Raw genomic sequence first — 27,766 nt, 5'->3', positions numbered from 1 at the left:
GTGATTACTGCAATTTTCAGATAGAGGGTTGGCTTTGTTAAGGGGCTGTTGTCTGTGACAACAGAACCTGTGTTTGCACATGGGTGGGTCAGGCACTGTGGCTTCTGGTTTCCTTGATGTTCCCGTTTCCATTTTTAGTCCATCTGGGCCCTTTGTGTGCTTTTCTAGTAGGCCCTTTTCCAGTTTGTTGTGTGTGAGAAGCTATTCACCTGCTCTCCATACTCAGGTTAACCTGGTTCACTGCAACCTGGACTTTCTCATTGTGCCATTCTTCTGTAATGTCATCTATTCTCCCAACAGCTTGAGATGGTGGGAGCAAGCTGTGGTTTATGTACCTACAGCTCTGTTTATGTTAATGGCTAAAAGTATTAGTAGCACTGTACCTTTCTCACCTTGGATAGCCTTCATCCTTTCTTTTATTCCTTTCAACCTTTCTTTTATTTTCCATCCACGCGTTCTGTGCTTGCTCCTGGCTGCTTGCTCGCCCTGCACATGGCCATGCCCCAGCAGCCCCAGGTGGTGACAAACTGTGTGTTCTGCTTAGGTACGACATGAAAACAAGTGTGTTGCTCCTGAGAGGTGCCCGTGCTTCCACAATGGAGGAGAATATTCCAAGGGAGAAACAGTGACTAAGGACTGCAACACCTGGTGAGCTACTGGAAGGATGTTTTTTCTCTTTAGGGGGATCTACTGTGTTTCTGGTAACACCAAATATTGTTTGCTTAACAGATCTCTTTTAGAGAAAGCCAGTTTTTGCAGCATATTAATTGCACAGGCAACACATTCCCTTTGCATGTTGCATAAAGATCCAATAAAATTCCATGCAATGTCTAGCAACCTCTACCTCGTGCCCTACAAACAGTTGTGTGTCTGTGCAACTCCTCTGTACGCACTAGATAGTGGATTTTGCAACAGAAGATAACAATTTAGGACCTATATGCTTTGGGGTGGGAGGAATGGAGCCTGGGCTTTGTCACTAAGTTTTGCTGTTGTGTTTCCCTTTTTGTTGGCTGTCTGAGGCCTGTCAAATCATCCCCTTTCAGCCAGAAGGGGTGTGATGCACCAGCTGTAATATGTTAGGAGCTCTTCAGGGAAATGATAAAGAAATAGGAAGAGACAAATATCTTATATCTCAAAAGAGTGCTCTATTGATATATTAAAAAAGATGAAAATAGATGGAAAACTGGTACTTTCTTAGAAGAAAAGAGTGAGTGCTCCATGTCTTTCACCATTATCCTGCTTGGTTGCTAGAAAAAGATTTATGGGTTCAAAGGGGAGTTCTAGGGTGCTCAATTTGCATGGAGGGAAGCCCTCAGCACTTTGGTAAAGTACAGTGGGCCACTTTTGGCTTCTCCTGCACAGCACATTGGCTGCACTGGAGGTGCTTTGTTTCACATGTGTGTGGTGGGGTTATGGTGGCTCTTTTCCTTCAGAGCTCCAAGAGTCCAGGGTGTAGGACATTCAACCACCAGCACTGTGAAAATCATGGGGTTTTTTTGAACTCACACTTGAGAATCTGTTATGCATTCTACCCTAAAAGTTCCTACCCAGCTCTGTAGCAACCCCAGGAGCAATGTTTGTTATCGCCTGTATGACTGGCTGGAGTTGGGTCAGAGAATCAGCACCACTGAAGAGTCCAACGCTAGGTTTTTGTTTGGTACACTGCTCTTTGAATAACAGTGATTTCAAGTTTTGCATTTTGTAACTAGTGGCACCACTCGTAACTAGCATGAGTTAGCCTTGGATGAAGGTTTTGTATGGAAATATTAATCTCCCAGTGTTTTGTTTAATTTCTTTCCTTTGCAGCTACATATAATATTGTGAATCCATGTCCTGTAATTAAACCTGGGGAAAAATAAGCTTGAAAGGTAAAAAGATGGAAGAGAAACTGATGTTTTTGTCTAGGTACATATTCTATAATCTGCTTACATTGCAGTTAGGTAAAAGTGACTCAGCTGAAAAACAAGCACCATGAAAATTTTATTGAAACAAGAAGAGTACAGCGTAAAACTCCTCAGTGTTAAGAAGGTTGCAAGATTCCTCACAAAATAACCATAATCAGCCTTTTTATTTTCAATTATTCATATAATCTTTGATCTTACAGTAATCATAACCATGTTGCTTCATTGTTGTAACTGCCCACAATTCTGGCAATACCATTGTAAATTGTATTTCGTCAAATACATAGAATTTCCTTCAATATTAGGGTCGAGGAAAAGTTAGAAACCAGGCTTTTTCTCATTGATAAAAAGCTCTTCCTCAAATTCTAGTTGTTTTTTGTGAATGTGGAAGTAAAATTGGAGATAAGGTCCCTTGAAAAATGTCACTAGGGCTTTTTTGCACAATATGACTTTGAAAACTTTCCTGATAGTTCTCAGCAAATATCAAGTCAAATGTCATTTAGAAAGTGATATAGGAAATTACTATTGCTTTGAGAATTAATAAGAATTGGGAGTCTGCATTTTGGAGGTCGAGGTCTTCCTTTTCTTTTGTTTTTGCTTTTTGTACTGCTGTTGCAGGAGTTCTCATTCTCACTTGTTCTTAGCCAGATGTGAACACCTGCAAAGGCAATATATGAGCCAGAGGTGTCAGATTTGGCGTTTACATCCAACTTGACATATGGGAGACCCTAATTCATGAACAGCAGAATGTCTCCAAGCCTAAGCCAGTGGCAAACCTTCTGTTATACAATGTATTGGGAATTCATTGTGGAGCTCAATGAAAATTTTGGAGTCACACTTGTGCAGCAGTGCACTGCAGAAATTTGCTAATCTGAATTTAACCACCCCATGTCCCTTATAATCTGTCCATGCATGCATTTACAAAATCTTGGTCTTGTCTAACTGTTAGCAGAGGAGAGGGGGCAAGAGATTTAATGGTACTGAAGTTTCATTCTTTGAAGAAAATGTCTTGCCCAATATTTATTGTGATGTGATATGTTACCAAGATTAAATAATGTCTATGCTCAGGTTTAGGCATTATTAGAGAACTCAGTTCAGTGCCCAGTTTTTCTTTCAGATAGCAATTTGCTCTTGGGAAAGTACTTCAAGTTTATTATCCCTGAATTTTTATGTCTGTAAAGTATGGATAGAATTCTTTCCCTGCCCTCACAAGAGCTTGCTTAGAAAACTCCTGGGGCAGTGATGATGGCCATCTGCATTCATGGAGCATGTAGTGGATGAATGTTTTGCCATCCTCCAGCAATATATTGCTTATTAATTATTAAATTATTATTATTAGATGTTGTGTCAAATGGTATTCTAACTCTCCACTGATTTTGAGTTTTATTTTATTTGCTCAGTCTTTTGCTAGTTAGCAAATCAATTTATTTCACTGATCAAAAGCTTGCAGATGTCAAGGGAGAGCTCCCCTTTCATATTTGCAGCTTCTGTAGCAAGGTTGAGCTCCTCCAGGATACTTCTGGAAAAGGGCAAGAGTGGTGGATGCTCTGTTTTGCTGAAAGGGTACTTGGAGCAGAGCAGCATATCCTAAATAAAATTCTAGTATAAAAGCATATTCCAGCAAATTCTAGTATAAAAGAATATTCCAGCAGATTCTGTCCTGTCCTATTTTGTAACAGGGAAATTCAAACCACACAGAGTCCTACACACAGCTTGTAAGAAACAGGGAAACACATCCCTTATTAATTTAATCTTAATATACTATTTGGATTTATGCACCCACTGCTAACATATGCTGATTTATGTTAATGAGAGAGCCTCTTATCTGGTGGTAGGGAGCTCTTGGAGGCAGAGACTGTGGCACTTTCACTTTGCCTAAAGCACTTTGCATTCTCTTGCTTTTTATTTACATCGAGATAAGGACAACTGTCACTGCCCCCTTTTCTCTCTTACAGTGTGTGCCAGGGGAGGAAGTGGGAGTGCACCAGAAATCTCTGTGATGGCACCTGCACTGCCATTGGTACAGCTCATTACTTGACATTTGATGGATTGAAATACAAGTTTCCAGGAAACTGCCAGTATGTGCTAGCTCAGGTAAGAAGAGCATGTCAAATGCTAAAGCTGCCTGATCATATAAAAACAGTTTTACACCAGGTGAGAAGCACAGTGTTTGGATAAATCATGGCTAACTATTTCTAATTACTAAGCCAGATGTATAGTAGAGAAAAATAAAGCTTATTAATGTCTTCAGAGATGTCTTGAGAATTTTAAAGAGTGAATTGTGCTCTATATCAGGCTGTCATGTGTCTAGCTGGCCATCGTGAGCCTTATGAGAGCACCTTGGTACAGAGCAGAGCTGTCTGAATCTCATCTCTAAAAGGGAATTCTGGCTATCCATAAATCAATGTTTTCTTCTTTTCCTTTTTGTCCTGTGGTGGTAGCTTGCTCTCTGGCTGAGTGAGACAAGGAATGCTCAGTGAACCTTCCCTAAATGCACCCAGAGCACAGGCTCTGCTCATTCCCTTCAGCATGGTCTTTGTCTTGTTCCATGCACCACCTGCTTGGAGTCCCCTGACAATATCCATTTTCCTCACAGCAAGGAGGAGAGGGGGATAAAGGCAGAGCACACTAAAACCAACTTTTGATTTGTGGAAGCAGCCGGAATTTAGAATTAACTAAGATAACGGCTCATCTACATGCAAATTATCATGTATTTAGAAATGTCTGTGCAAAGAAGGATTTATCTGGAAATTTGGTCTAAAACTAGAGGGATTCAGTGCTGATTGGTAACAACAATATTCTGCAGTTACAGTGGGACGTGTTTCTTGGGTGGGCTACTGAGAGTCCTCATGAGTCACATTCCTCCTTACAGTTCTCCTTAGGGAGGAATGTGTGATCAACCTGCCTCTGCCTAGGTCTTTGAAATATGCTCCCACCTTGATTCCAGCTGGATTATGTTTGAGGAGTGATTGCTTTGCCACTACTGAGAGCTGTGTCTAAAGGTCTTATGGGCAGCAATACTATAGGCTACTACAAAACTACTTAAAATGGGGTTCAGATCTGTTTTCCTTAAATGACAGACACAGAGAGCTCCACACAGGGCCTTTTTCTTAAAAGGTGTGTACTGAAAAAAATGAACACAACCAAAAAATAAAATCTGAAAGGCCAGAGAGAGATGAGTCATCATGTAAATGTAGTAGGAACTCTCCAAGGATCTCTGAAATATTGGACTTAGAAGAAAATCAATACATTAAACTATCTTTGTATTCAGATGTGCCCTGTGCCTATCATACATTTTTAAATATCACAGATGCTGTAACATGGTGGATTCTCCCTGCCAAAAAATACTCTCCAAATAATGCATGTGTGTGTCACTGGCAGAGTGTGCCTCACTCTTTAAGGGATGAAACACATGAATATCAGTGCTAAGCATAAAATAAATGAACATGGGAACAGTTGCCATGTCAATATATATCCTAGTGACCACAGATTACACAGTGTTGTTTGAGGCTTCTTTTTTCTCTGTGTTTTTCAAGTGCTCTGCATTACTGACTCATTTATTTTCTTATCTGATAGGATTTCTGCAAGGGTGACTCTGGAACATTCCAGATACTCATTTCAAATGAAGGTTGTGGCTTCACTGGAGAAAAGTGCACCAAAAGGGTTATCATTTTGTATGAAGGAGGGGAAATAGAGCTGTTCAATGGAAACGTATGTACTCTTTCTTTTCTTTTTCCTTCCTGTTTTTTGGGGGGAAAACAATTTCAGATTTTTCAGTAAGCTGAGACATGAATGACCTCACACTCTTGATCATAAAACGATCAGGTTAGCAGGATTATATTTAACCATTTCGCTTCCAGAGGTATAATGCTTTTTTGGTATTTCTGCTATTTGATATTTCTGCTGTTTCGGTATTCCTGCTATTTCGTGATGCCAATCAGTTTATCTCAGATAATCATAGAATGGTTTGGGTTGAAAGGGACCTGAAGGATTACCCAGTTCTACTCCCCTTCCATGGGCAGTGCACCTTCCACTATCCCAGGTTGCTCAGAGCCCCATCCAACCTGGCCTGGAACACTGCCAGGGATGGGGCAGCCACAGCTTTTTTGGGCAATCTGTGCCAGGGCCTCACCACCATCAAAGGGAAGAATTTCTTCCTAATATCCAATCTAACCCTGTTCTCTGTCAGTGTGAGGCCATTCCCCGTGTCCCATTCCAGACCCTTGTAAAGAGTCTCTCTCCAGCTCTTTTGTAGCCATTTTAGCTATTGGAAGACTGCAATAAGATCTCCCTGGAACCTTCCCTTCTTCAGGCTGAAAAAAGCCTGAAGTTCCCACTTTTTCAGTCTGTTTTCACAACAGAGGTGCTCCAGCCCTCTGATCATCTTGGTGGCCTCCTCTGGACTCATTTCAACAGCTCCACATCTTTCATATATTTGGCATCCCAGACCCTTTCTAAACATGGTTTGTCAAAGCCTGTTTCCAGCAACTTGAAGTGCAAGGAAGGGCTAAGAGATGACTGACCTGTGGCTAGTAATTGGAAAAAAAAATGGAAGAATTGACCAAGAATCATTTCCACATCCCATGTCCCTTCCCAGCAGGAAATGAGCTTTCCAGAGGGCAGAGTTCAGCCCTTTGCCTTGAGCACTGAACCAATTCTCGCTGCCCGTGAGCTCAGCCATTGCAGGGGTGCCGTGGATTATTGTTTCAGTCACTGCCTTTTCAGAAGTCCTGTGCTCTGATTGCAAGAATGTTCACAGTGAAACGCGAAACCACTCTATATTTGCCTTGTTTTGGGTTAACATACAAAGCTGTACCAGGTTTGGGTTTGGCTGCAAGTTGCCACTGGGCTTGGCAGGAACACAAAAACATGACCTTTATTAAAGGTGTCTGTGCAGTGCACCTTGACAGCATAGGATCCATACAGGCTTTTGGGTGCTGCAGGAATGAACACAAGACATATTGGTTGCCCAATTCTTCATTTCTACTGCTAAAGAATCCCTGGCTTGGCTGAGGGTGAATAGCAGTGCAGGGATCATTCCATCTAGCTGGGCTTTGTCTGAAAGCTTCTTTAGGTGACAGATTTTCAGAAAAGCTGTGATTCCATTTGGATACATAAGAAAGGGCCAGAAGAAAACAGCAGGTGATTTAGGCATCCAGCAGCTCCAGCATCAGAGGGTGTTTAGTTCCTGAGGGATCCTGTCCTTGTAAGACCTAGGTCTGTATTATAGCACTGTCCACATGACCCTGAGTGAATTTTCAGTTGTCTTTTTGGAGAGTTTAAAGCTCAGTGTAATAGTACCTAGAGCAAGTTTGCTTAGAAATAACAACAACTAAAAGAGACATTAAGGAAAACCACTTGATATGTAGACTCCTAGGCAAATTCTTATTCAGTGATGACTTTCTACACTCTTTTTTCCTCAAGAATCCTTAGAAGCAAGCGGAAGAATCAGATATTCTTTTGGCCATTAAAAAGTTTCCAATTAACATTGTTTTAAGATGATATGTTTTGAGAGCAGCTTCTACTGCTGCTGGTAAATGGGGATTTAATTGACATGTTGCAGTTCTGGCTGACATTTAAAACAAAAATGAAATAATTTTTGATTTTCTGAAACTAATCTGCAAGTTTGCGAGGTCAAAAGTTTATGACTTCATGGTTGGGCAAAAAGCCTCCATAACCATAAAAATTCTGTAATTTAGGTCAACCTCCCAGCTCAACTTTGTCCTCTTCTGTGTTTTGGAACCCTCTGAATTTGGAGAGACAAAGACTGTTCTAGAATTTTAAGTGGTCAAGTGATTATACTGTGTAGTAATGTGCTGGTCATAGGTGAAAGTTAAAAAGCTTTCGATACCTAAAATATCTTTTAATATCTTCCCTAAAGACATTGAAGACTTTTTTAGGAAATCCATGGAAGATGTAAACTGTCTTCTCTGGGATAAATGTTTCTGATGATAGCTCAGAGATTAAAAGAATTTAATTACTGTGCTGAGCGTTTACTGAATTGAGCAAGAAAGAATAGTGGGATAAGGAAATATTTTGCCCTCAAAGTAGGAGAGTGGGAAAATGGTTTCTGGGCTCTTCTTTCTCCCTTATATTAATTGCTATTTGTACTGATTAAAAGTTTCCATCTGCCTCTTTGAGAACTAAGCAGTTAATGCATTAATATGGTGCTTAAAGTAACAGCCATGCTAGACTTTTCTTTTCAAATGTGTTTAATATTCCTATTAGAGTTACCATTGAAAGGGAATTGTGGTGTGAAAGAGAGCATTTTAAATTAATCTCTTAAATTCTTAGTAGCTGGAGGCAGTGAATTTGCAGCCAGATGGAAAAAGAAAGGGGCACACAGGGGAAAGGAAAGAGATGGAAAAAATGAATAGACACCAAAAGGAATCTCTCTGGATTTTTCCTGTTGGTGTAGTTGGTTGGGAAGAATGTCCTTCCTGACTCCAGAATAAGACTGGTCTTTCAGAGGCCACTGATATGGTTCTCCCAGTTCTCATTACACTGGAACCAGAAGGACAGAATTGTTAAGTTTCCTAAAAAGCTGAAATAAAAAAGGCCCGAACCAACATGTAATTAATCAGTGAACCAATGGCCAATACTAAACTGGTGATTAATTGAGTATACCCTGTCTTTATCAGCCCCACTTCATATATTGGCATACCCTGGGACCACATTCAAAGACTTTGGAAATGGGAGGAGATTGAAATGCTGTACTTGTATCCCAAATTCCTGGTTTTCTCTGGAGCATCTGGATAGTGTATGGAAACTCTCTGGAGAACAGCATGATTGGAAGCACCTGTTAACATGTCCCACTGGGAAAATCACCTACCTTAAATAATAATTAGAGATACTGCTGATAGCACAATATGTTTCTCTCATTCAGGTAAACATCAGGGTACCTCCGAAGGGTGAAAATGATAATTTAGATATCATCAAGTCTGGCCGTTATTACATCATTTTACTGGGCAAAAGCATCAGTGTGACCTGGGACCTGGCCATGGGAGTCTCCATTATCTTAAAAGGCAATTTCAAAGTAAGTGGTTTTTACTTCACCTCTTATTCTCACTAAAGAATGCACTTAACCTGTCCCTGGGGAATGTGGTGGTTTTTTTTTTTGGTTTTTTTTTTTTTTTTGGTTTTTTTTTTTTTTTTTTTTTTTTAATTAATGCAGATTTTCATGGTATATTAGGTACTTCTTCAAAAATTGAGGGGTTGTTTGATAGTACTGTAGGACTGCCTTATTTTCCTGGTTGTTCAGCTATAAGGGCCAAATCCTGAATAATTGGAAATGAGTTATGACAGAAAGGATGAGTGCCGTGGGGCCTCAGAGTAACCATGAGTGATTTCTTCTGCATTCAACAAGAGCAGCATAAGAGCCAGATTTACTGGTGATGGTGATTGGACAGCGATCTCCAAAAATAAAATGGCATTGTAAGGACACACTCCAAGCAGAGCCACTGGGCACTGCTGATTAGATCAGTTGTTCTTTCTGGAACCCCTGGGGACAGTGTGGTCCTGCTTTCAGCAAAGCAGAGTGGGAATGGGAGCTACACGTTCTCTGAGAGAGACTGTGTCTGTCTGAGTGGCCTTGGCCAGGCCATGGGTAATTCAATTTTTGAACCTCATGGCATTAAAACACCAGGCTAAAAAGACTTCTTAACAAAACCCCAAGCTGGTCTACAGTTGTAAGATTAATGTTTTCTGTGTTTCTTTCCCTGCAAGGATAAAGTGTGTGGTCTGTGTGGAAATTTTGATGGAATCCAAAACAATGATTTGACCAGCAGCAGTGAACATCTTGAAGTAGATCCAGTTGACTTTGGGAATTCCTGGAAAGTTAATTCCCGCTGTGCTGATGTTGCAAAGGTGATTGTGAATGAAGTGTGAAAAATAATTAGTGTGGGTTACAGTATCAGCGAAGAGTGGACAAAGAGCTTTGGAAGGATTAAAATAAATAGAAATTAACTCCTTCCCTCATGTTTTTGCCAAATAATATTATTTCTTTAAATCTGGTAAAAGGTCAATTAACTTATGTAAAGCTTCTGGGCTGCCTGGCTTCAGAAGAATGTTAAAATAGCCAATTTATATGGTAGAGACTGTTCCTAGAGTTATCCAGCCCAGATTCTTGACATTCAGCTATCACTGGAAATCTCATTTTAGAGTTTAATCTTAAAAAAAACAGCTGTAATTTTCAGTCAGGGGAAGTTTGAATAAAAATTTTGTTTCTCCCTATTCAAATTTCTATATCCCAAATCTTAGACTGTCCATTATGAACAATGGAATGCACAGGTTAATTTCTTTCTATATGATTCTCTTTTTTGTTTTTAGTAAAGAGCATTCTGCTTTTATTTTCAGGTTAGAAAGGCTTGAACAGAAAAAGCAGGATACAGGAGAGGATGGGAGAGCTTATTGCTAACCATAATTGCATGTGAATTTTGGGGAGGGTAGCTGCTTTCTGAAAGTGTTATCTATATCCCAGTACTGGAAATTTCTTGGGGTTCTAAGTATATTACACATAAGAGTCTACTTCCTATTTTCCAAATGCAGAGTTTTGAAAGAATGAAATTGAGTAAGAAATTTGTATATAGCTGACAAACAAAGCCCAGAGCATTTCCAAATGAAATGTGTAAGGAAATACCTTGAAAACAACTTGTTTTGACATTTGTAAAACAAAGCATTTCATTCAGCTAATGCTTTTCTTCTCTTGAAAATTTGTCCAAGTGATCGGGCAGGGGGTGGAAAAAGCCTTTTTTAGATCTTTTCTTACAAGATTTGAATTACCAGACAAACACACTGAAGCACTTATTCCTGATCACGTGAAATCTTCTGGGTTAGTTGCTAATATTGTGCAAGTGTGACATAGCCACAATATTACCTTGCTGAACGTCACTTTTTTCATTTGACTGAAGCGCAATAAAAAGTTACAGTACTGAGGAGTGAGTCCTCAGGGTCAGACTGAGAAGGAGCAGCTTCTCATTTCAGTGTCATAAGCACAGGACAGGACCTGCAGGGTGTTGCTGTGTTAAATTCTGTGTCAATACTAGTGCTTCTTAGATAAATTAAGTGGGAGGAGGGAAGATTACTGAGCTATTTTTATTCAGCAGCAGCCTTGGATATTGTCTGCTGAAATCTGATCATATTTTTAAGTCTCGTGGACCTTCTGAGGAGTTGTGGATGATCATTTGTCAGGTTGGGTGTTTGGTGCAGTGGGTCTTCCTGTCATCTAATTCTGAGTTAAAACTTCAGGGTACAAGTAAGAGCTGGAGAAAATCAAGGAGGTGATCAGCTCTGCTGCAGCAGGATCTGTGTGTATTGTGCAACAGGTTGAAACTTTACTCAAAGAAACAATTTCCTTTGCTAGTGAGTCTCTTACTTCAATTTGAAGAGTCCCAAGGTCCTGAAGACAAGGCTAATGCCATCTCTGCTTGTCTCTTACAATATTAAGCCCAGCTTGGAACAGACCTTGATGTCTCCACTGTGTGGTGGAAATATAGTGAAGCAGATGATGGTAGAATCATCATGCAGCATTTTGTCTGGAAGTGTCTTTGAAGAATGCACAAAATTGGTGAGTATTGGGTCACGTGTTTCACATTCTTCAATCCTGCATGATCTATGCTGGCATTGATTACAGATGAGGGAAAAAGTGTGGTTGTGCTGACAGTATAATAGGACTGGGTGAAGGCTGGCTGGTGTTCTCATCTCTCACCTTGTCCTGTAGTGGAGGCTTTGTGGGAAAATGCACCTTTATGGGAAAACACACCTATTAAGCTATGAAGTAACTTCTTCCCAAGGGAAATTTTACTGTACAGTCCAGGGACTGCACATGAAGTGAAGCCTAAGGGTTGAGCTTTGAGGGTAGGGGGAGTTGAGCCAATGCAATGCCTTTCAGGCTGTGTTATGCCCAAGCTGCTGCATGAGAGGGATGGGGACAAGGCTTAAAAATATTAAGAGATTGGAAACTGCAGTCCTTGCTGACATCAGAAGAAAGATTTGCCCTTATTTATGTGGCACCTTGACCCTTGGCAAGCGGAGCAGCCGAACCATCTGAAGGTTAACAATGTGTACAGGAATGAGATGAAGGACTCAGAGTGTCCTTTGCCCTTCTGTCCTGTAGGTGAATCCAGAGCCCTACATTGACATTTGCCTGTATGACACCTGTGCTTGTGAGTCTGTTGGGGACTGTGCGTGTTTCTGTGACGCCGTCGCGGCCTACGCGCACGCCTGCGCGCAGAAAGGGGTGGCTGTTCACTGGAGGTCACCGACTCTGTGCCGTAAGTACAGAAAACACGAGGCAGAACCGGGTGCAAACGTGCAAGGGCTTGGCTCAGACTGGTCAGATTTAGCTCTGCTCCTGCTGACATCCAGAGAATTTCACGTTAATGGGGCTGGGATAACAGCGCTCTCTGACACTCCCATCCCCTGTTCTGCTTCTGGCAAACCTGTTCCATCAATTAGGGGATGTAGTAGCCCGTGGTACAAAATCTAGAGAAATAAATAGTTTCAGTAATATATATGTACGTATGCATTAATTGAAGTTTACAGTTTGGGGTTGTGTTGCACTTGCTATTATCAAACCTAAGAATTTCTGGTCTAAAGCAAGTATTTCATTGTGTGAAAAAAGATGTGAGTGTGAAAAGGTGGTCTGCCCTGATTGTAGTCAAACGATAATGTAGTAAAATAATCTTTATTTAAAAGTGGAAATATTTATTTTTCTAGATATATGTGGTCCACTTTGTACAATGTTTGGTACCATAGTTCTGAGAGGCATGGTGTATATACACTCTGCTTTGACTTTTTTTTTTTTTTTTTTTTTTGCCTCTGATTCTGTCCCTGCATAGCACAAAGCTGTGAGGACCTGAATAAACAGGAATTAGATTATCAGTGTGAATGGAGATATAACAGCTGTGGACCTGCTTGTCCTGTCACATGCCAACACCCCCAGGCTTTGGAGTGTCCTCTGCAGTGTGTGGAAGGATGTCACGTGCACTGTCCTGCAGGTAAGTCCATATTTTGATTTATTTAAACAGCTTTTCTTCTTCTTAATAGGTTCACTGGTGTGTTTTCACCACAATTCCTTACTGCCTGAGGAGGGAGGTGGTTGGGCATCTCAATTTGGGTGTGTGAAATGGACAGTGTGTGGAGGGCATGAAGTGGTGCCCAGAAGAAGAGTATGAACCCCTGCCAGCAAGGATGAGAGAGGATGGGATCAGCTTGATGAGACTGGAGGATTAGGGGCTGTGTGGGAACAGAGATTGTTGACTCTGTGATTAGAGTATGAATTTGTGCTGGAAATTGATGAAATGCTGTGCTTCAGAGCAGCTACAGCAGTGAAACCCATTGTCTTCACCTGCTTATTACCTCCAAGATGCTCCTGAGAGTGCCCAGCTGGCATCCTCCCATGAGCATGAGCTTCCAGCTTAACTATTCCAACAACTGCCTTGTAGAAAAGGGAAAGGAAAAAATACGGGAAATATGGGACAGGGAGAAGAAAGAGAAGAAGGGAAGCAATAAGGTATTTTAAGATTCTGAGTAGCTATTCTGGGCCCTGGTATTTCTGATCAGAGCAAGGTAGAGGACAGGAGGAGAAATAAATAATATACATGTAAAGTGGTAAATGCCATTTTCCCCTGATGTTACCGATACCCTGACATCTTCTATGCTTTGTTCTAAAGATATATTTACCTTCTGTGTGGTGCTGGCTCTTGCAAGTATATACTGGGTTAGGTGCTTTCAATATCTAAATAAAAGCCATTATGAAGGAAGGAGGTCCTTCTCTGTGTCAAATTGGCAGTGGCCACAACACCAAGCAGAGTATTCAGGAGGTTTGAGCCCACCTCAGAAGCACTGTTTTGTTTTTAACCTCATGGTTAGTTTTACAGTTCATGACAACTGGCATCTTTACACTGCTCTGCTGTTTTGAAACAGGGAAAATCCTTGATGAGCTGTCCTTGGATTGTGTCAGTCCAGAAGACTGTCCTGTGTGTGCAGTTGGAGGTGACAGGATCCCACATGGAAGGAGAGTAGTTTTGAACAGAGATGATCCACAGCACTGTCAATCTTGGTATGATGGAGTTGTGCAGGGAACAAGCATCCCTCTTGTGTAGGATGAAGAGTCAGGGATGAAGTACACGCTCATGAATAAGTTTATGGATGTAACTTTAAATATATCACTCAAAAAGAAGCTTGGAAACCATCTTTTATGTCAGTACCCCTTCACAGAGAACGCAGAGCTGAAGTTTTTCAATGACGGCAATAGGGATTATAGGATGTCAACTGAATTGAAGCAAGTGAAATCTATAAATTCCTTTCAACAAAAGGCCTTTTCCCATGTGTTGGTGGCCCTACTGGCTTCAGATATTCCACTTCTTTTTGTGCAATGTGTGATTCAACATCAATAAAGCTGTCAGACTCCTTCCTTCTGCCAGCACTAAAAAATTTCTGTGTGTAGTGCAAGGTCTGAATGTGCACTCAGTCTAGAACTTGCTGAGATTATTAGCAGTTGGAGTTGTGTCCCATTACTGGAAAACCAATTTCCATGAGATAATCAGGTGATACCCGTGGTCTGATCCTGCATACAGGCATTTCCAAATAGGATTAAATGAATGGCAGGGAACGTGGTGCTGTGCACTGTGCAGGATGAGGACCTTCTGCTGCAATGCAGCAGAGACTGTTTGCATTTTGTTTAATGCCCCGTGGAATATTATGAAAATGTGTCATTCTCTGGATGTCTGGACCATGGATGGATATTTTCACTAGTGACTTATAATGCTGTGAATAAAAGAGAGTTTTCCAACTTGTAAATTGATCAGATTTAATGGAAACTGAGTTGTAAAACTGCAGCAGCTATTAGCACAGACCAACACCTTAGCTCCAAGTGCTCTGAACCTCACAGAAGCTCAGAATAGGTAAAAACTTACAATTCCTGGTCTCTAGCCAGGGCTGGTGTGCAGCTGAGCTATAAACCCAGAGCATGAGACTGTTAGGCTGATCAATTAAATACATACTTTTAAACAATATACGTGAAAAGCCCTGAATTCCATCAAAAGGTCAAAAAAGAATCTTCTTAAATGAGTCTCTGTTCTCTAATTTTTGTAATTCTTAATAATAATTTATCTTAAATGTTGATACACTGGCTGCTGCTCAGAAAAAATTTCAGAACATTAGGAAAACTTACCTCACTAGGGAAACATCCTTTTGCATAGCTGTCACCTAATTTAGATGCCTACACCATCTGTACAAACAATAGAAAATATTGCACAAAAATGAATTTCATAGCAAACATCCAAAGGAAATTGGAAACTAGAAGAGTCTTGTTCATATTAGGATTAGAATAATAAATCTTCTGTTGCTGTATGTTAATGCCAAAAGTAGCTGTGCATTCTGCAATTAGGAAGACACTAAAATGAGCTTGAAAAGAGCATAACACTTCTATTAAGTGAACTTAAATGAAGGTGCCAAATGTAAAGTGAAGTATTTTCCTGGAAAATGCCACCTTCTTCCAGTATTGACTCATGTAGTTTGTGCATCCTGGGTTTTCTCTGGCACTGCAAACAAGCATTTTTTGGTGGTTGCTCTTTTGTAACCTTTTCCTACTCTGTTCCTTGGACTGTCCAGTAAGACAAGGAGAATATATGGACTGGTTCTGTTCCACCCTGTGCCTGAGTGCAGGCATGTTCTTGCAAAAAATTTTGGGCACAAAATTTTTAGCAGGGCCAGGTGGGGCAGAACAAGGGGTGGTGGTTTTAAGCTGAAGGATATTCAATTTATATGAGATATAAGGAAGAAGTTACCAAAGGAGTAGGTAAAACACTGTTACCGGTTGCCCAGAGAAGTGGTGGATGTCCCATCCCTGGAAATATTTAAGGTCAGGCTGGACATGGCTTTAAGCAACATGATCTAGTTGAAGATGTTCCTGCTCATTGCAGGAGAGTTGGAAAGGACTTTAAAGATTTCTTTGAGCCCAAACCCTTTTGTGATTCTAGGAAGCAAAGAGAAACATGCGGCCAGGAATTAGAAGGGCAGAAGCGTTAAAGCCTTGCTAAAGATGGATGAATTTTAAATGAGTTCATAAAAGGTGGAGGGTGACAGAGGTGAAAAAGCTCGTGGTGGTGCAGAAGGATGAATTGTGGAAAAGGCAGAGATAAGGGAGGGAAAAAAATTGGGAGCTGAGGTGGAAAGGGGAAGAGGAAAATGTGCTAATGGAGGTGAGTAGAAATGGTGAGGGAAGACACAGAACTGAAAAGAGATAACATCTATGGTTGAAATAAAGCATTTAAAATGCAAAACTGTACTGAAGAAGAAACCATGGTAAATAATAGGAAGATAAGAGAGACATAAGAAACAGTGGAGGATGAACATGTGCCAAAGCTGTATCCAAACTAAAATGAAGTCAGGAAAAAAAACCACCAGGAATGTAGAGCACTTTAGAGGTAGGAAAAAGATTGTTAATTTGAGTAAGGTTAAAATCTGTGTAAACCTGGCCCCTGCAGAGAGTTTGCTGAGTCATATCAGAGGTAAAACATCTCTCTTACTGTAGGATTTTACTTGGTGTTCATTGTCTCACGTTTTGGTTCCTTGTGAAGCAGACCAGATCAGCCAGTTCAGTCCACCAGTGGCCTGCAGGTTGCTGTACTACTGATACTCAGTGGTTCCTAACCAGTTTCCAGACACAGATTTTATCCCTTCTGCCAAAGACTGTTCTAAGGAGTTTCTTCTGACAAGCACACCATAGTTGGTCACATTTCCTGGATCTAAACAAATATTCATGAACACAGGGGATTTAGGTGTACAATACCATATGGGAAGTTGTAGGGAATTGGGGTGGGGGGAAAAATATTCGCATCATGTTTTGGTTTCATTGTGGTTTTGAGATGTTTCGTTTTGTATTGGTGTTCTTTTATAACGTGTGGATGACTTGTTGCTATAAGCATTGCTTTTTACAGTTAAATTTGGTTTTTTTCTGATTTGATGATTTTTGTAGTCTGTGTGAAGGGAAGAACTTAACCTGTGTGGACTGTGAGCCCATGGAGGACACCCTAACTCTAACAACACCTATTCCAGAGGAGGACATTGAGCTACCAGCCAGTGCATACTCATGCAGCAAGATGATGGACTTGGCCTTCCTGATCGATGGCTCCAATAAACTCTCAGAGGAGGATTTTGAACAGCTGAAGACTTTCATAATTGGCGTGATGAAACAACTCCACATCTCCCAGAAAAAAATCCGAGTGTCAATTCTGGTGTATAGGGCTGGTCCCACCATCTATCTTAACCTTAAAGATATCAAAACAAATTCCCAGATGAGAAGAATTGTCCAGAACATTAAATACACAGGTGATAAAGAAGCATCTGTCTATGAAGTCTTTAAATACACTGCATTGCATGTGTTTGGAAAAGCAGAGAGGACCAATGCTGCCAAAATTGCAGTGATATTTATAGCAAGCAGGTCTCAAAAAAAAATCCGTGACATGCTTGGGTTTTTGAAGAATAGAGACATCACAGTAATACCTGTGGGGATTGGTCCACATATCAATGTGGAGCAAGTCAAATTCATGGCAAAGATGTTTCCAGGTAGCAGAGCCTTCCTAGTGAGCAATGTGTTGGAGCTAACGGATCATAGAGATTTCCTCATTGATCACCTGTGTGATCTTGGACCTGAAGAAAGTCTTCTGTTACCAGCTACATCTGCTCCAACCATGTCCAATGTCATATTTCCCCCTTTGGGACTCACAGCCCCACCACCTCTTTCAGAAAAGTCCCATTCCAACAGGCTGGATATTGCTTTTATTGTGGAAGGATCTGACAATGTTGGGGAGGAAAACTTCAATAAAGTCAAGAAATTCATTGAGAAGGCGGTCACAGGAATGAATGTGGGACAGGAAAATATTCACGTTACAGTCATGCAGTATTCAGAGACTGTCAGTCTGGAGTATTCCTTTAGGGAAATACAATCAAAGGAAAATATTATTGAGAAAGTGAGGAGTATACCCTACCAGGGAGGGAGGGCTACAAACACTGGCAATGCCCTCGATTATATTTCCAAACATACATTTACATCAGTGAATGGGGGCAGGCAAGATGTTCCTCACTTGGTATATATGGTGTCATCCAGTCCTTCCACTGATGTTATCACACGACCTCCCAGGAGCATAAATGTTATTCCTATAGGCATAACCCCTGGTGCCAATATCCAAGAACTCAGAAAGATCAGTCAGCCAAATGACCCAATTATCCTGAATAGTTACAACAGACTTATTGAAGAGGCACCTGAATTAGTGCTGCAGTCGTGCTGCACTCATGGGATGAAATTTTGGACTGAAATCACCGGTAAAATTGGATGAATTTTCTGTGTGATTTCTTCTTTCTTCTGTCGGGTCTCCTCTGTTTACCCTGTGGTAAACTGAAATTTGAAGGGTTCCCTTATCTGGTTTGGTGTCTTGCTGTTGTATTCTGGTGTTTTTTTTTTTTTTTTTTTTTTTTTTTTTTGGTTTTTTTTTTTTTTTTTTTGGTTGGTTTGGGTTGGGTTTTTTGTTGTTATCATCTGCTGTTTGTTTTTTTTTTTGCATTATTCCTCTGAGAGTAAAACAGAATCAGTAGAAAAGCAGGAATTGAAATATCTATCCCACTGGATATGAACCTCAAGGCTTTCATTAAAGGGGCATCACTAATTGTTTCAAATGGTCATTATGCTGCTCTGTTTTCCCAAAATGCAACTGGACCTACCCTTTCTGCTCCCACCACATTAGCAGATGCTACTTTTGGAAATTATATATAAAATAATTTTTTTCCCTCCCCCTCTCACCCTCAGAGTTGTGCAACAAACCCATGGACATCATGTTTCTTCTGGATGGAAGTTCAAATATTGGAGCATTGGAGTTTGAGGAAATGAAAAGCTTTGTGCAGGCATTTATTAAAAGTGTTGTGGCTGGTATGTATCTGCCTTTCAGCTCAAACACAGAAAGATGTTTTGTATTCTTTTGCTTATGGGGGACAAACCAGCTTCTCAGTGGAGGTTTTTCAATTCTTAATTTTTAATTACTCATTCCAATCCCTCAAAGCACTGACTGCTCAGTGTTTATTTCCTGACCCATGTGGGATGGCTGATGCTTTCTGGGAGCGCTAAGCTCACTGTGCTTGCAGAGTACTGATAGGGGGATACACCTCTGGTCAGGCCATTCCTTATCTTTCATTATCAGTGCAGCCCCCCTGGCAGAATGCATTGTATCCTGCACATACATGAAGGGATCATGTAGCACAGGGAGCAGTTTAAGACATTGTGTGGGTTGTACCAAGTGCATCTGCATCCTGTGTTTCCCCAGTAGAATTTAACCATGGATTTTATTTTTTTTCAGTCAGAATTGTATTTTTTTTTGATCCAGCATTAAACCACTTCCATGGGGCAACTGCTGTTATTGGTAGTGTTCATATATGTCTTATAAAGCATTGATAAAGACTCATTGTGCTCTATACATGAATACTTTCAGTAGGAGGAAACGAAGAGAAGTATAGCCAATCACTATAAACATTTTGCCTGGTTCAGTTTTGAAAATCTGGTATTTTTAACTGTCTATATAAATGCCCTTTTAATAGTTTTATTTGTACTTCTTACATAGTGTATAATCAGGATGTCAGAGAGGAGCATAATTTGGAATTTATCTTCATTCCCCTTCAAAGGACCAGCTCCCTGGATTAATTTTGTTCCATGCACATCACTCCAGTGCTGTATGAGAGACGGAATTGGGCATGAAATGATCCAGGGAGCTTGGCCCATATGACAAATGGAGCATCAATCTACTGCTTGTGCAAAACAAGGTGCACGTTTAAAAAAGGAAAAGACTGTTTAGACAGTTTTAAAATGGAAAAAGAATAATACTGAATGGAGATCAATAAAACAAAATTCTCCAGTTACTGTCATGTTGATCTGGGCTGAAATACTGCATGCTGACTCCTGATAGAAAAGCAACTGTTTCCAGCAGCACTTGCATATTTTTTCATCGGGGAATAGTTCAGTTTTGGTCTTTTCACACTCTGATGGAAAACCATTGTCCAGTTGTAAATCACAACGTCAATGTTTCTTTAGATTTATTTTAAGACATGCACTGCCTAAAGTGTTTATTTTCTACTTCAGGCAATTCTTCAATTCATGTATCAGTTCTCCAGTATGCCAGGGAAAATAATCTAGAAATTTCATGGAACATGCCTCAAGAGACTGACAGGCTTGTAGAGATGGTGCAGTCCATTCAACAAAGGGAGCAAGGTCCTACCAGATTAGGTGAGTGATTTTGTGAGTATTGGTGTTTAAACAAGGGGAGGAACAAAACCCCAGGGAATGCTAAATATAGGCTGGCTACAAGCACCAATTTATGTCATTGCGGTGGCAACCTTTCCTGTTAAGGTTCAACCTCTTGTTATGGTTCAATTTTCTCTATTAAAATGTATTCATAGGTTACACAAATTATCATTTGTCTTTAATGTATTTTGGAAACAAGCCTTGAAGAAATGCTCAGGATTTGCATTCATTATCTTTCAAGCAAGCAAAGTATAATTAAGGAGTAAAGACTTTGATCATTGACCTTTCAGTGCTGGTTAGTTGATCAGACATTTAGGAGCAGAACTGCTCATGCTGACTTCAGGAGCTACCCTTGCCAGATGTTTGTGCTGAGCCAGTGTAGCCCATCTGGATGAAAAAAGAAAAACTAGTTATAATCGCTGTAGTTCACTTCCCTCACCCAAGTTGCCATGCTGGTTTCAGAGGGACTTGGGCTAGCACAAGACTGGGGATGGTGCCAGGGAGCAGAGAACAAGGATTTCCTAAGGCAACACCTCAGCTGAAGAGTTACTTTTGAAATGCCATCTTCTGTTTCAGACAGACAGGTCCACTTCAATTTTCATGTGCTAAAACATCAGATTTCCCACTGGTCTGTGGAAACTTGATGCACACACAAATATCAGTTGCAGGGTTCAGCAAAAAATGATTCTCCTACAGCATCTTACACCAGATACCCTGACAATTTTGTTCTTTTGGATTGGAACCACATTTACTCTGGCAGCCACCTAGCATCAGGGTCCTGTAAGGGTTGAGGAATACACAGATTCTTGGGGTCTTTGGACTATAAAGAGTTATTTGTACAGAAAAGTGCGAAATAAAACCTGACTTCCATAGTTCGCAGGAGGATTGGCTCTGATTGCTTTCTCAGCCTGGAGAAATAAAAATACCAGATGGCTGATGAGACTTCTATAGGCTCGTTGTGGGATGAATTGTTGCACACAAATAGATAAGTTTTGTGAAGCCTTCCATGTAATGTGTAGAGAAAGCCACCCGGAACTGCAGGATAAACAGAGCAAACACGGCCTTTGGGAAATGAAATGGGAGAGGCAGCCACATGACATCCTCGTTAGTGATTTGTTTATGTCTCATTGGAAAATGCTCAGAGACCGTGATCGAGGATGTACTATAATGAACCTAAGTGGAATAGAGTAGAAGCAGTTCCTCCCAAATGAAGTCATGAAAATATGGTGCTGTGTTGCACCTTGTGATGTGTGTGAATGTAGCTGGCTGTGCAGGAGACAGCATTCCTGGGAAGTGCATGGTCACTCAGGCTCTTCTGTCTGTGCTCGGGCTTCTGGAAGCACAGAGGCTGCTTGACAAGTGTAGATGGCCCAGTCTGGACACTGCATTTTCTTAGGAAATCTTTTCTAGCCTTTGCTTGATCCGAATTTACCCATCAAATAATATAATTTCTATCAGACCAGAGCTGTTTCTTCTTATTTGCACTTTCTGCCCTATGGTAGAAGAAAAATTCAGTGAAATCTTTATTCCATCTTTGTTGATCCAAATTGTGCTATTTTGGTCCAAAAAGCTCTATGTACAGAGGGCAATTGTTGCTACCACTGCAGAAGTCTTACTTTTTGTAGAAAGCATTCCCTTTCCTGCATTATTTAGCCATAAGGAAACTCCAGGAGAGATTTTAGTAATAAGAAATAATGAAAAACTACTGAGTATGTGAGGGCATAAGAAGAACAAGAAAGAGCAGCTTATACCACAAATCTTTCCCATGCTTGTGCAGTGGGGCCATTCAATAACATCAGGCAAATTTTGGCTCAGGTAACCTATCAAGAAGCAGCTCTGGGGCTATTCAGACATCATGAAATCGTGTACAACTTCACATAAGAAACAACCGAAAAAAAAAAGAAGGAAACTAACTAAACACTAAAGTGATGTGTGCAAGACAACTGAGAATCATGTAAATGTGTCTCTGTTCAGCATTTGTGGGTGTTTAGGAGAGTCACAGGGAGCAGACTGAGCAATCCCTACAGTAAATACTGCTTAACACTTTATAAAAACATTATTTTGCTTCTTTATAGCCCTAGTAAAAGTCGCTCATTTAGGCTGACATTTTCCTGCCTCAGCTTCAAAATTTGGAGGAAGTATGTTCTCTGTGGCTCAGCTGTATAAAAGCATCTTTAGGGAAAGAAATATTTCTCCCCTTACCCCCTCCAAGAAAAAATAAAATCTTAAATTTATATTCTTCCTCCAACTTTCCGTCATTATTAATATATTTGATTAGCAGCATTCAGCTTTGCTGTCGGGATTGAGAAGGTATAAATGTCTTTCTCCTAAAAATCCCCTGTGGTTTTGGAAGTAAAGCCCCCCCCCCATAGCACTTATTCGCATCTCTCCCCAAATCATTCACTCTATTTCGAATTTCCAGAATCTTGCCCCCTCTCACTCAAGGCCAGCATCTGTCCTGATCAGAGGGCTCCCACCCACTGACAGAGACTTTCACTTATTCCCCACAAATATTGCTGAACTGGTGGTGCCAGCTCCTTTTTGAAGCCAGTTTTGGGCACCATTAATATTTTCCCTGAGCTGTTTTAATTCACTGCCCTTCAGGGGATTTTTTGTTTGCTTTTTTTTCCCTAGTTAATTTCTTATAAGATTTATGAGTTGAATGAGCTTCTGGTGGAGTCTGGGTTCATCAGAAGCCCTTGGTAGCAAGAGAAATGCATGATTTGTGACCTGCAGAGGAGAGGTTTTTGGGGCCTGTTCCATTCAGTGGTGTTGAACTGACAGGTCTGTGCTGCTCATGAAAAGCTCAGCACACATTAATCAACGTGTGTTAATGCCAAAATATCAATATTCATGTGCCAAGAGCTGACCACTGAAAGCACTGTGGGATCAGTTTTCAATAGCTGATTTGTTTCAAAATTAAAACAATCTTCTATTTTCAGTGAAAAATCCCAATTCAGTGCCAAGTGAAGAACCTAAATTAAGATACAAAGACCAGCTTCAGGATTGTGGACCTGGTCTAGTGGGAGGTGTCCCTGCCCATGGCAGGGGGGTTGGAATGAAATGATCTTTAAGGTCCCTTCCAACCCAAACCGTTCTGTGATTTTATGATTCTATGATTATCATCCTGAGGAGTTGTTCCTGGTTAGGCAAGTTCTTGGTTAAGTAGTTGCAGTCTGGAATACTTACACCATCAAGACAGTGTTGGCTGCTTCTGTATCACTTCAGGTTCTGAGGAACCATTCTTACTTTGTTTCTTTCCCAGGTCACTTTCAGGATTTGTGGGAGATTAAGATCTCTTGTGGTACTTTTTTTTGGTCAAGATGTTGCAGAAATGTTAGAGAAACCACTGAGGCCACTTAAGGCACAGATTACAAATTCCCAGCAGGAACCTCCTCTAATTGGAATCCCCTGTCTGTCACAACTCTACAGACCCTCAAGGGGCTTTACATTTCATTCCTTGTTTCTGACAAAATTAAAGAAAATAATTGCAAAGGTTTCTCTTAGGAAGTTTTTGCTTTCCCTGAGGCACCCACCAAAACATTAAATGTTCGTGTGCTCCAGATTGGCTAATTCTGGGATGAATCTTCATTTTTATTTCTTGGATGTATTTCAAATATTTCTAGGGCACCTTGTGCTCATTCAGTTAATTCCATGATGTCCATGATTGCTCCCAATCCAATATTTGTGATTCAGACGAACATGCCTTTTTACACATTTTAACTCTTCTATCCAAATCATTACTGAAACTATTCAATAAGGCAGAATCTAGTGTAATTCCCTGTAGACTCCTAGTAAACACCTCCAGCCCTATTCAACAGATTGTCTTTTGTCCTTAAAGCTTGTTTATGTCCATTTAGTCAGCATGTAGTCCTTGCTCTGTGTGAACCATTCTGAGTTGTTACTGCAGAATACAAGTCTAACTTTAAGATCCATTAGGTGTCAAGTCAACCAGGAAAAGGTTCTTAAAAAGCCTTTTCTGACTCAGAATTTCAGCATCAAATGTTCACAGTCATTATTTAATGATTATTCCAAACGTGAGCACTGAAGGATGGGGAGAAGATGCTGTTCTGTGCTTGGAATGATTGGTCTGTCCTTTCTAAAGCAGCCTGTGTGGTTCACTTGAGTTTTTGTTTTCACTTTTTATTTATTTGCATTTTTTTTTCCCTGGACATGCCCAGTGAGTGGCAGTCATACCCTACTGACTGAGCTGGAAGGTTGCTGGGGGCTCACCACCTTTGGTGGGCTGAGGTAAGGGCTAAAATGGCTGAAAACAACCTGGGCTAGAGGAATGTGTTTCTGCCCATGACAGGGGAGCTGGAACTGGATGATCCCTAAGGTCCCTTCCAACCCAAACCATTCTGAGATTGTCTTTATATTTCCATGCTGTGTAAACTCTTTCCAATCTTAATAAAGCCTTGTGCATGGTGTTGTTTAATTCGGTGTAAATACTTATAGTTCCTTTATTGATATGAAAATGTCAGGTTTCTGTTGTGTTGTGGTCTCTCAATATGAAAATGTTGAAGTTGGTTGATTTTAGCAGTGAAAAGTTTTTATTGTGGCCTCTGAGGGATTTGCTGTTTCCCTCTGTGGTGAGATGGAGAGACGAATAGCTGAGAAGTGACAGCTTCCAGCTTGAGATGGGGACTTTCTGAATCCCTCTAGCAGGACGAAAGTGTTCATTTGATGATGTCTTCAGACACCTGGCTCTTTTCTTCAGAGCTGGCTTCAAAATAAAGGGAGAAATCCAAAGAGTTTTTACTATGCTAAATCCAATTTTCCGTGCATTAAATTGAGTAACTGCTTTTGGGGCCTTTGAAATAGTCACTGGTTCTATTACAACAGTACTTGATTTCTTTATGAGAAATTATAAAAAGAATGGATTATTATTTTTCAGTTTGCAAATATGTATGGAGTTTCTGAACATTTTTAAAATTAATGTGAGAAGAAGAAAAATGGAGCTGGACTGGCTGCTGACCACACCAACCACACAAAAGTCAAAGGGTCATTAAAGAAAACAAATAAGAAATTTCAAGTACTTTTCACAAATGAATGTGAAATCATTTGTGATTCGTACTGTGCAAAAGTTTAACCTAAGATATGTTTGAAAGTTAAATACTTTTTTTGGTAATTGTAGGACCAAGGGGAAATGAGTCAATCTTCTGGCACAGTGACCATCCTAGAGCAATCTCAGGGATTTTGAATATAGTGAGATTTATTTGCTGTATTTTGTTTTATCCTTAGTTATTTCTAGCTAATGTGCCATTCTGTATCTAACATTTACCTTGACAGACACAAAACCATTTGTAGAAAGGATTGTGGGAAAGCTGTACAGGACATGAGTTAATGCCTGAGGTTAGTTATTTTTTTGTGGTCAGGAAGAGTAGTTTGTGAAATGGAATCACCATCACCTAACAAATAATGGTGTTTTAAAATGTGTTTTGTTGCAAATAGAAAACCATCCAAAATGTCAAGGTTTTTACTGAATATCCAACTGCTGTTGCCATGGTATAGAACCACTGGATGGTTTGGGTTGGAAGAGACCTCAGAGATCGTCTTATTCCAACCCCTGCCATGGCCAGGGACACCTTTCACTATCCCAGGTTGCTCAGAGCCCCATCCAGCCTGGCCTGGAACATTGCCAGGGATGGGGCAGCCACACCTTCCCAGGGCAGCCTGTTCCACTGGTGCCTCAGGATCCTCTGAGTAAAAAAGTTATTAATCACATCAAATCTGAATCTCTTCTCTTTCAGTTTAAAACTCTTCCCCTTGTCTTATCCCTACCTACCACTATAATAAGTTGCTCTCATTCTTTTTTCTAAGCTCCCTTTAAATACTGTAAAGCTGCAGTGAAGTCTCCCTGGAGCCTTCTCCTAGGTGAACAATCCCAGCTCTCCAAGCCTTATCCATAATAATTTTGCTTAGTGAGATTCTTAGAGTTTGTCCATGCTTGCAGCAGCTTCGGAAAAGGGTTTTTGCTTCTATCACTGAAAAGGTGTGGGTGACATGGTGCAAGAAGACATCAAGTACAAAGTGTTCAGGTTCGCTAAGGTGTACTGGGGCTGTGCTGGTGAATTATCTACAGGCTGACTTCCAGAGTTTTACAAATGCATTTGCTATTATAAATTGTACAGTGAATTCCTTAGGCAAACCTATTTTTGCTCCACAGTTATTGCAGATCACTCAGAGGAAATACTCTTTCAAGTGTTTATTGTTCACTAGTCACTGTTTGCTCTGAATGTCACATCAGTCACCTGATTTCATTTCTTCTTCCTGACCTGATAACTTCCAAGCCCAAAGGAGCTTTTAAGAAAGCTGCACATCATGATTCCCAGTGTAAATATTTGTGCAAATACATGTCTAAATGCAGTACTAACAAAGTGCTCTCTTGTTGAGGTCGTAATTATCAACAAAATTTGCCTGAGTGTTCACAGATGTTAAATGAATGGGCAGCAGCTTCCCTTTTAAGCCAGTTTGTGACTTGGTAGCTCAGGTAGAATTTCTTTGCAAGTTTTGTGGGGTTTGATGTAGTTTTATTTGTTTTGTTTTGTTTTTTAAATAAGGATCACCTGGTTGTATTATGGATTACACAGAGTTTAAATTTCAGAGAAATTGCTGGTAGTGTGGGGGCAAGATAGGCTTTTCACACCCGTAGGGAAAGTCGATGAAATTAGGAAAGCACTAGATCTTTTATAGGAATCAGAACAACTTGTGTGAACAGCTCAGGATGATGCCAAGCTGTGGATCAGGTCGCCACTGGATGTCAGTGTTGCTTGGCAGTTCGAAGCAAGAATATAATCCCCACAATGTCTTCTATCCTTTAGGGGTAGCAGTACTTCTGGGAAAGGTAACTACTTAAGTGAGGAGCGTGACTTTGTTTTCATGGCTAAGGAAAGGGAAAAAATTCCTGTCACTGCAGAGACTGGGATGGTCTACAGATGGAGTTGAGGATGGTCCTCCTGTGTTTGGATGTCTTAATAAATACTGGAAGATTTTTAATAGCTGAGATCTTTCATGTAGCTGCAATAAATCAGACATTAAGTGTCCTTTAAGAATAAATATTTTTCATTACCTAATAGTGGAACACACTAAAGCAATATAAAATTTATAGTCTCCTGTGACTTTTCTATTATATCTCTCATTTCTCTCTTAATTTCTTCCTAGGAAATGCCATTGATTTTGTGGTCCAGAATGCGATGTCGGAATCCCACGGGGGCAGACCCAGCGCATCAAAGGTTGCGATCGTCATCATGTCAGGGAGCTCACAAGATGCTGTGGAGGCTGCTGCCCTTTCTGCAAGAGTGAACAGTAAACCTCGTTTCACTGTCACTATTTATAAGTAGAGTTGTTACTTTTTAAGTAATGAGCTAGAACAAAAGATGGAAAATTAAGATACTGGTGTGTTCATGTAAGTTCTGGAGTTACCGTGTGTAGTGTTGTAGTAAGGAACAGACCTGAGCAAAACATGCCCCATGAAGATGCCTTTGAGGTTACTTGAAAATTCAAAATCAATCTGCAGTCAAGGCTGACAGCTTCCCCAGGACTCACAAATTAGTAGCATCTCATTTGCTGAGAT

General features: G+C 40.5%; 1 protein-coding gene across 1 annotated transcript in view; it reads left to right on the top strand.

Moving 5' to 3' along the window:
- Positions 1-27,766, top strand: part of VWF (von Willebrand factor) — a 120,040-nt gene that overhangs the window by 48,919 nt on the left and 43,355 nt on the right. The window contains exons 19-31 of the mRNA XM_053942494.1: positions 545-648; positions 3,857-3,995; positions 5,478-5,612; positions 8,788-8,937; positions 9,627-9,767; positions 11,347-11,466; positions 12,016-12,172; positions 12,740-12,898; positions 13,827-13,962; positions 16,882-18,227; positions 18,709-18,828; positions 20,029-20,172; positions 27,355-27,498. Coding sequence (XP_053798469.1) covers positions 545-648; positions 3,857-3,995; positions 5,478-5,612; positions 8,788-8,937; positions 9,627-9,767; positions 11,347-11,466; positions 12,016-12,172; positions 12,740-12,898; positions 13,827-13,962; positions 16,882-18,227; positions 18,709-18,828; positions 20,029-20,172; positions 27,355-27,498 — 2,995 coding nt within the window. The remainder of the gene's footprint in view (positions 1-544; positions 649-3,856; positions 3,996-5,477; positions 5,613-8,787; positions 8,938-9,626; positions 9,768-11,346; positions 11,467-12,015; positions 12,173-12,739; positions 12,899-13,826; positions 13,963-16,881; positions 18,228-18,708; positions 18,829-20,028; positions 20,173-27,354; positions 27,499-27,766) is intronic.

The sequence above is a fragment of the Vidua chalybeata genome, chromosome 5 (assembly GCF_026979565.1).
Source record: "Vidua chalybeata isolate OUT-0048 chromosome 5, bVidCha1 merged haplotype, whole genome shotgun sequence".
Classification (NCBI taxonomy): domain Eukaryota; kingdom Metazoa; phylum Chordata; class Aves; order Passeriformes; family Viduidae; genus Vidua; species Vidua chalybeata.
Note: the sequence above shows the minus strand (reverse complement) of the source record. Positions and strands in the feature narration are given on the sequence as shown.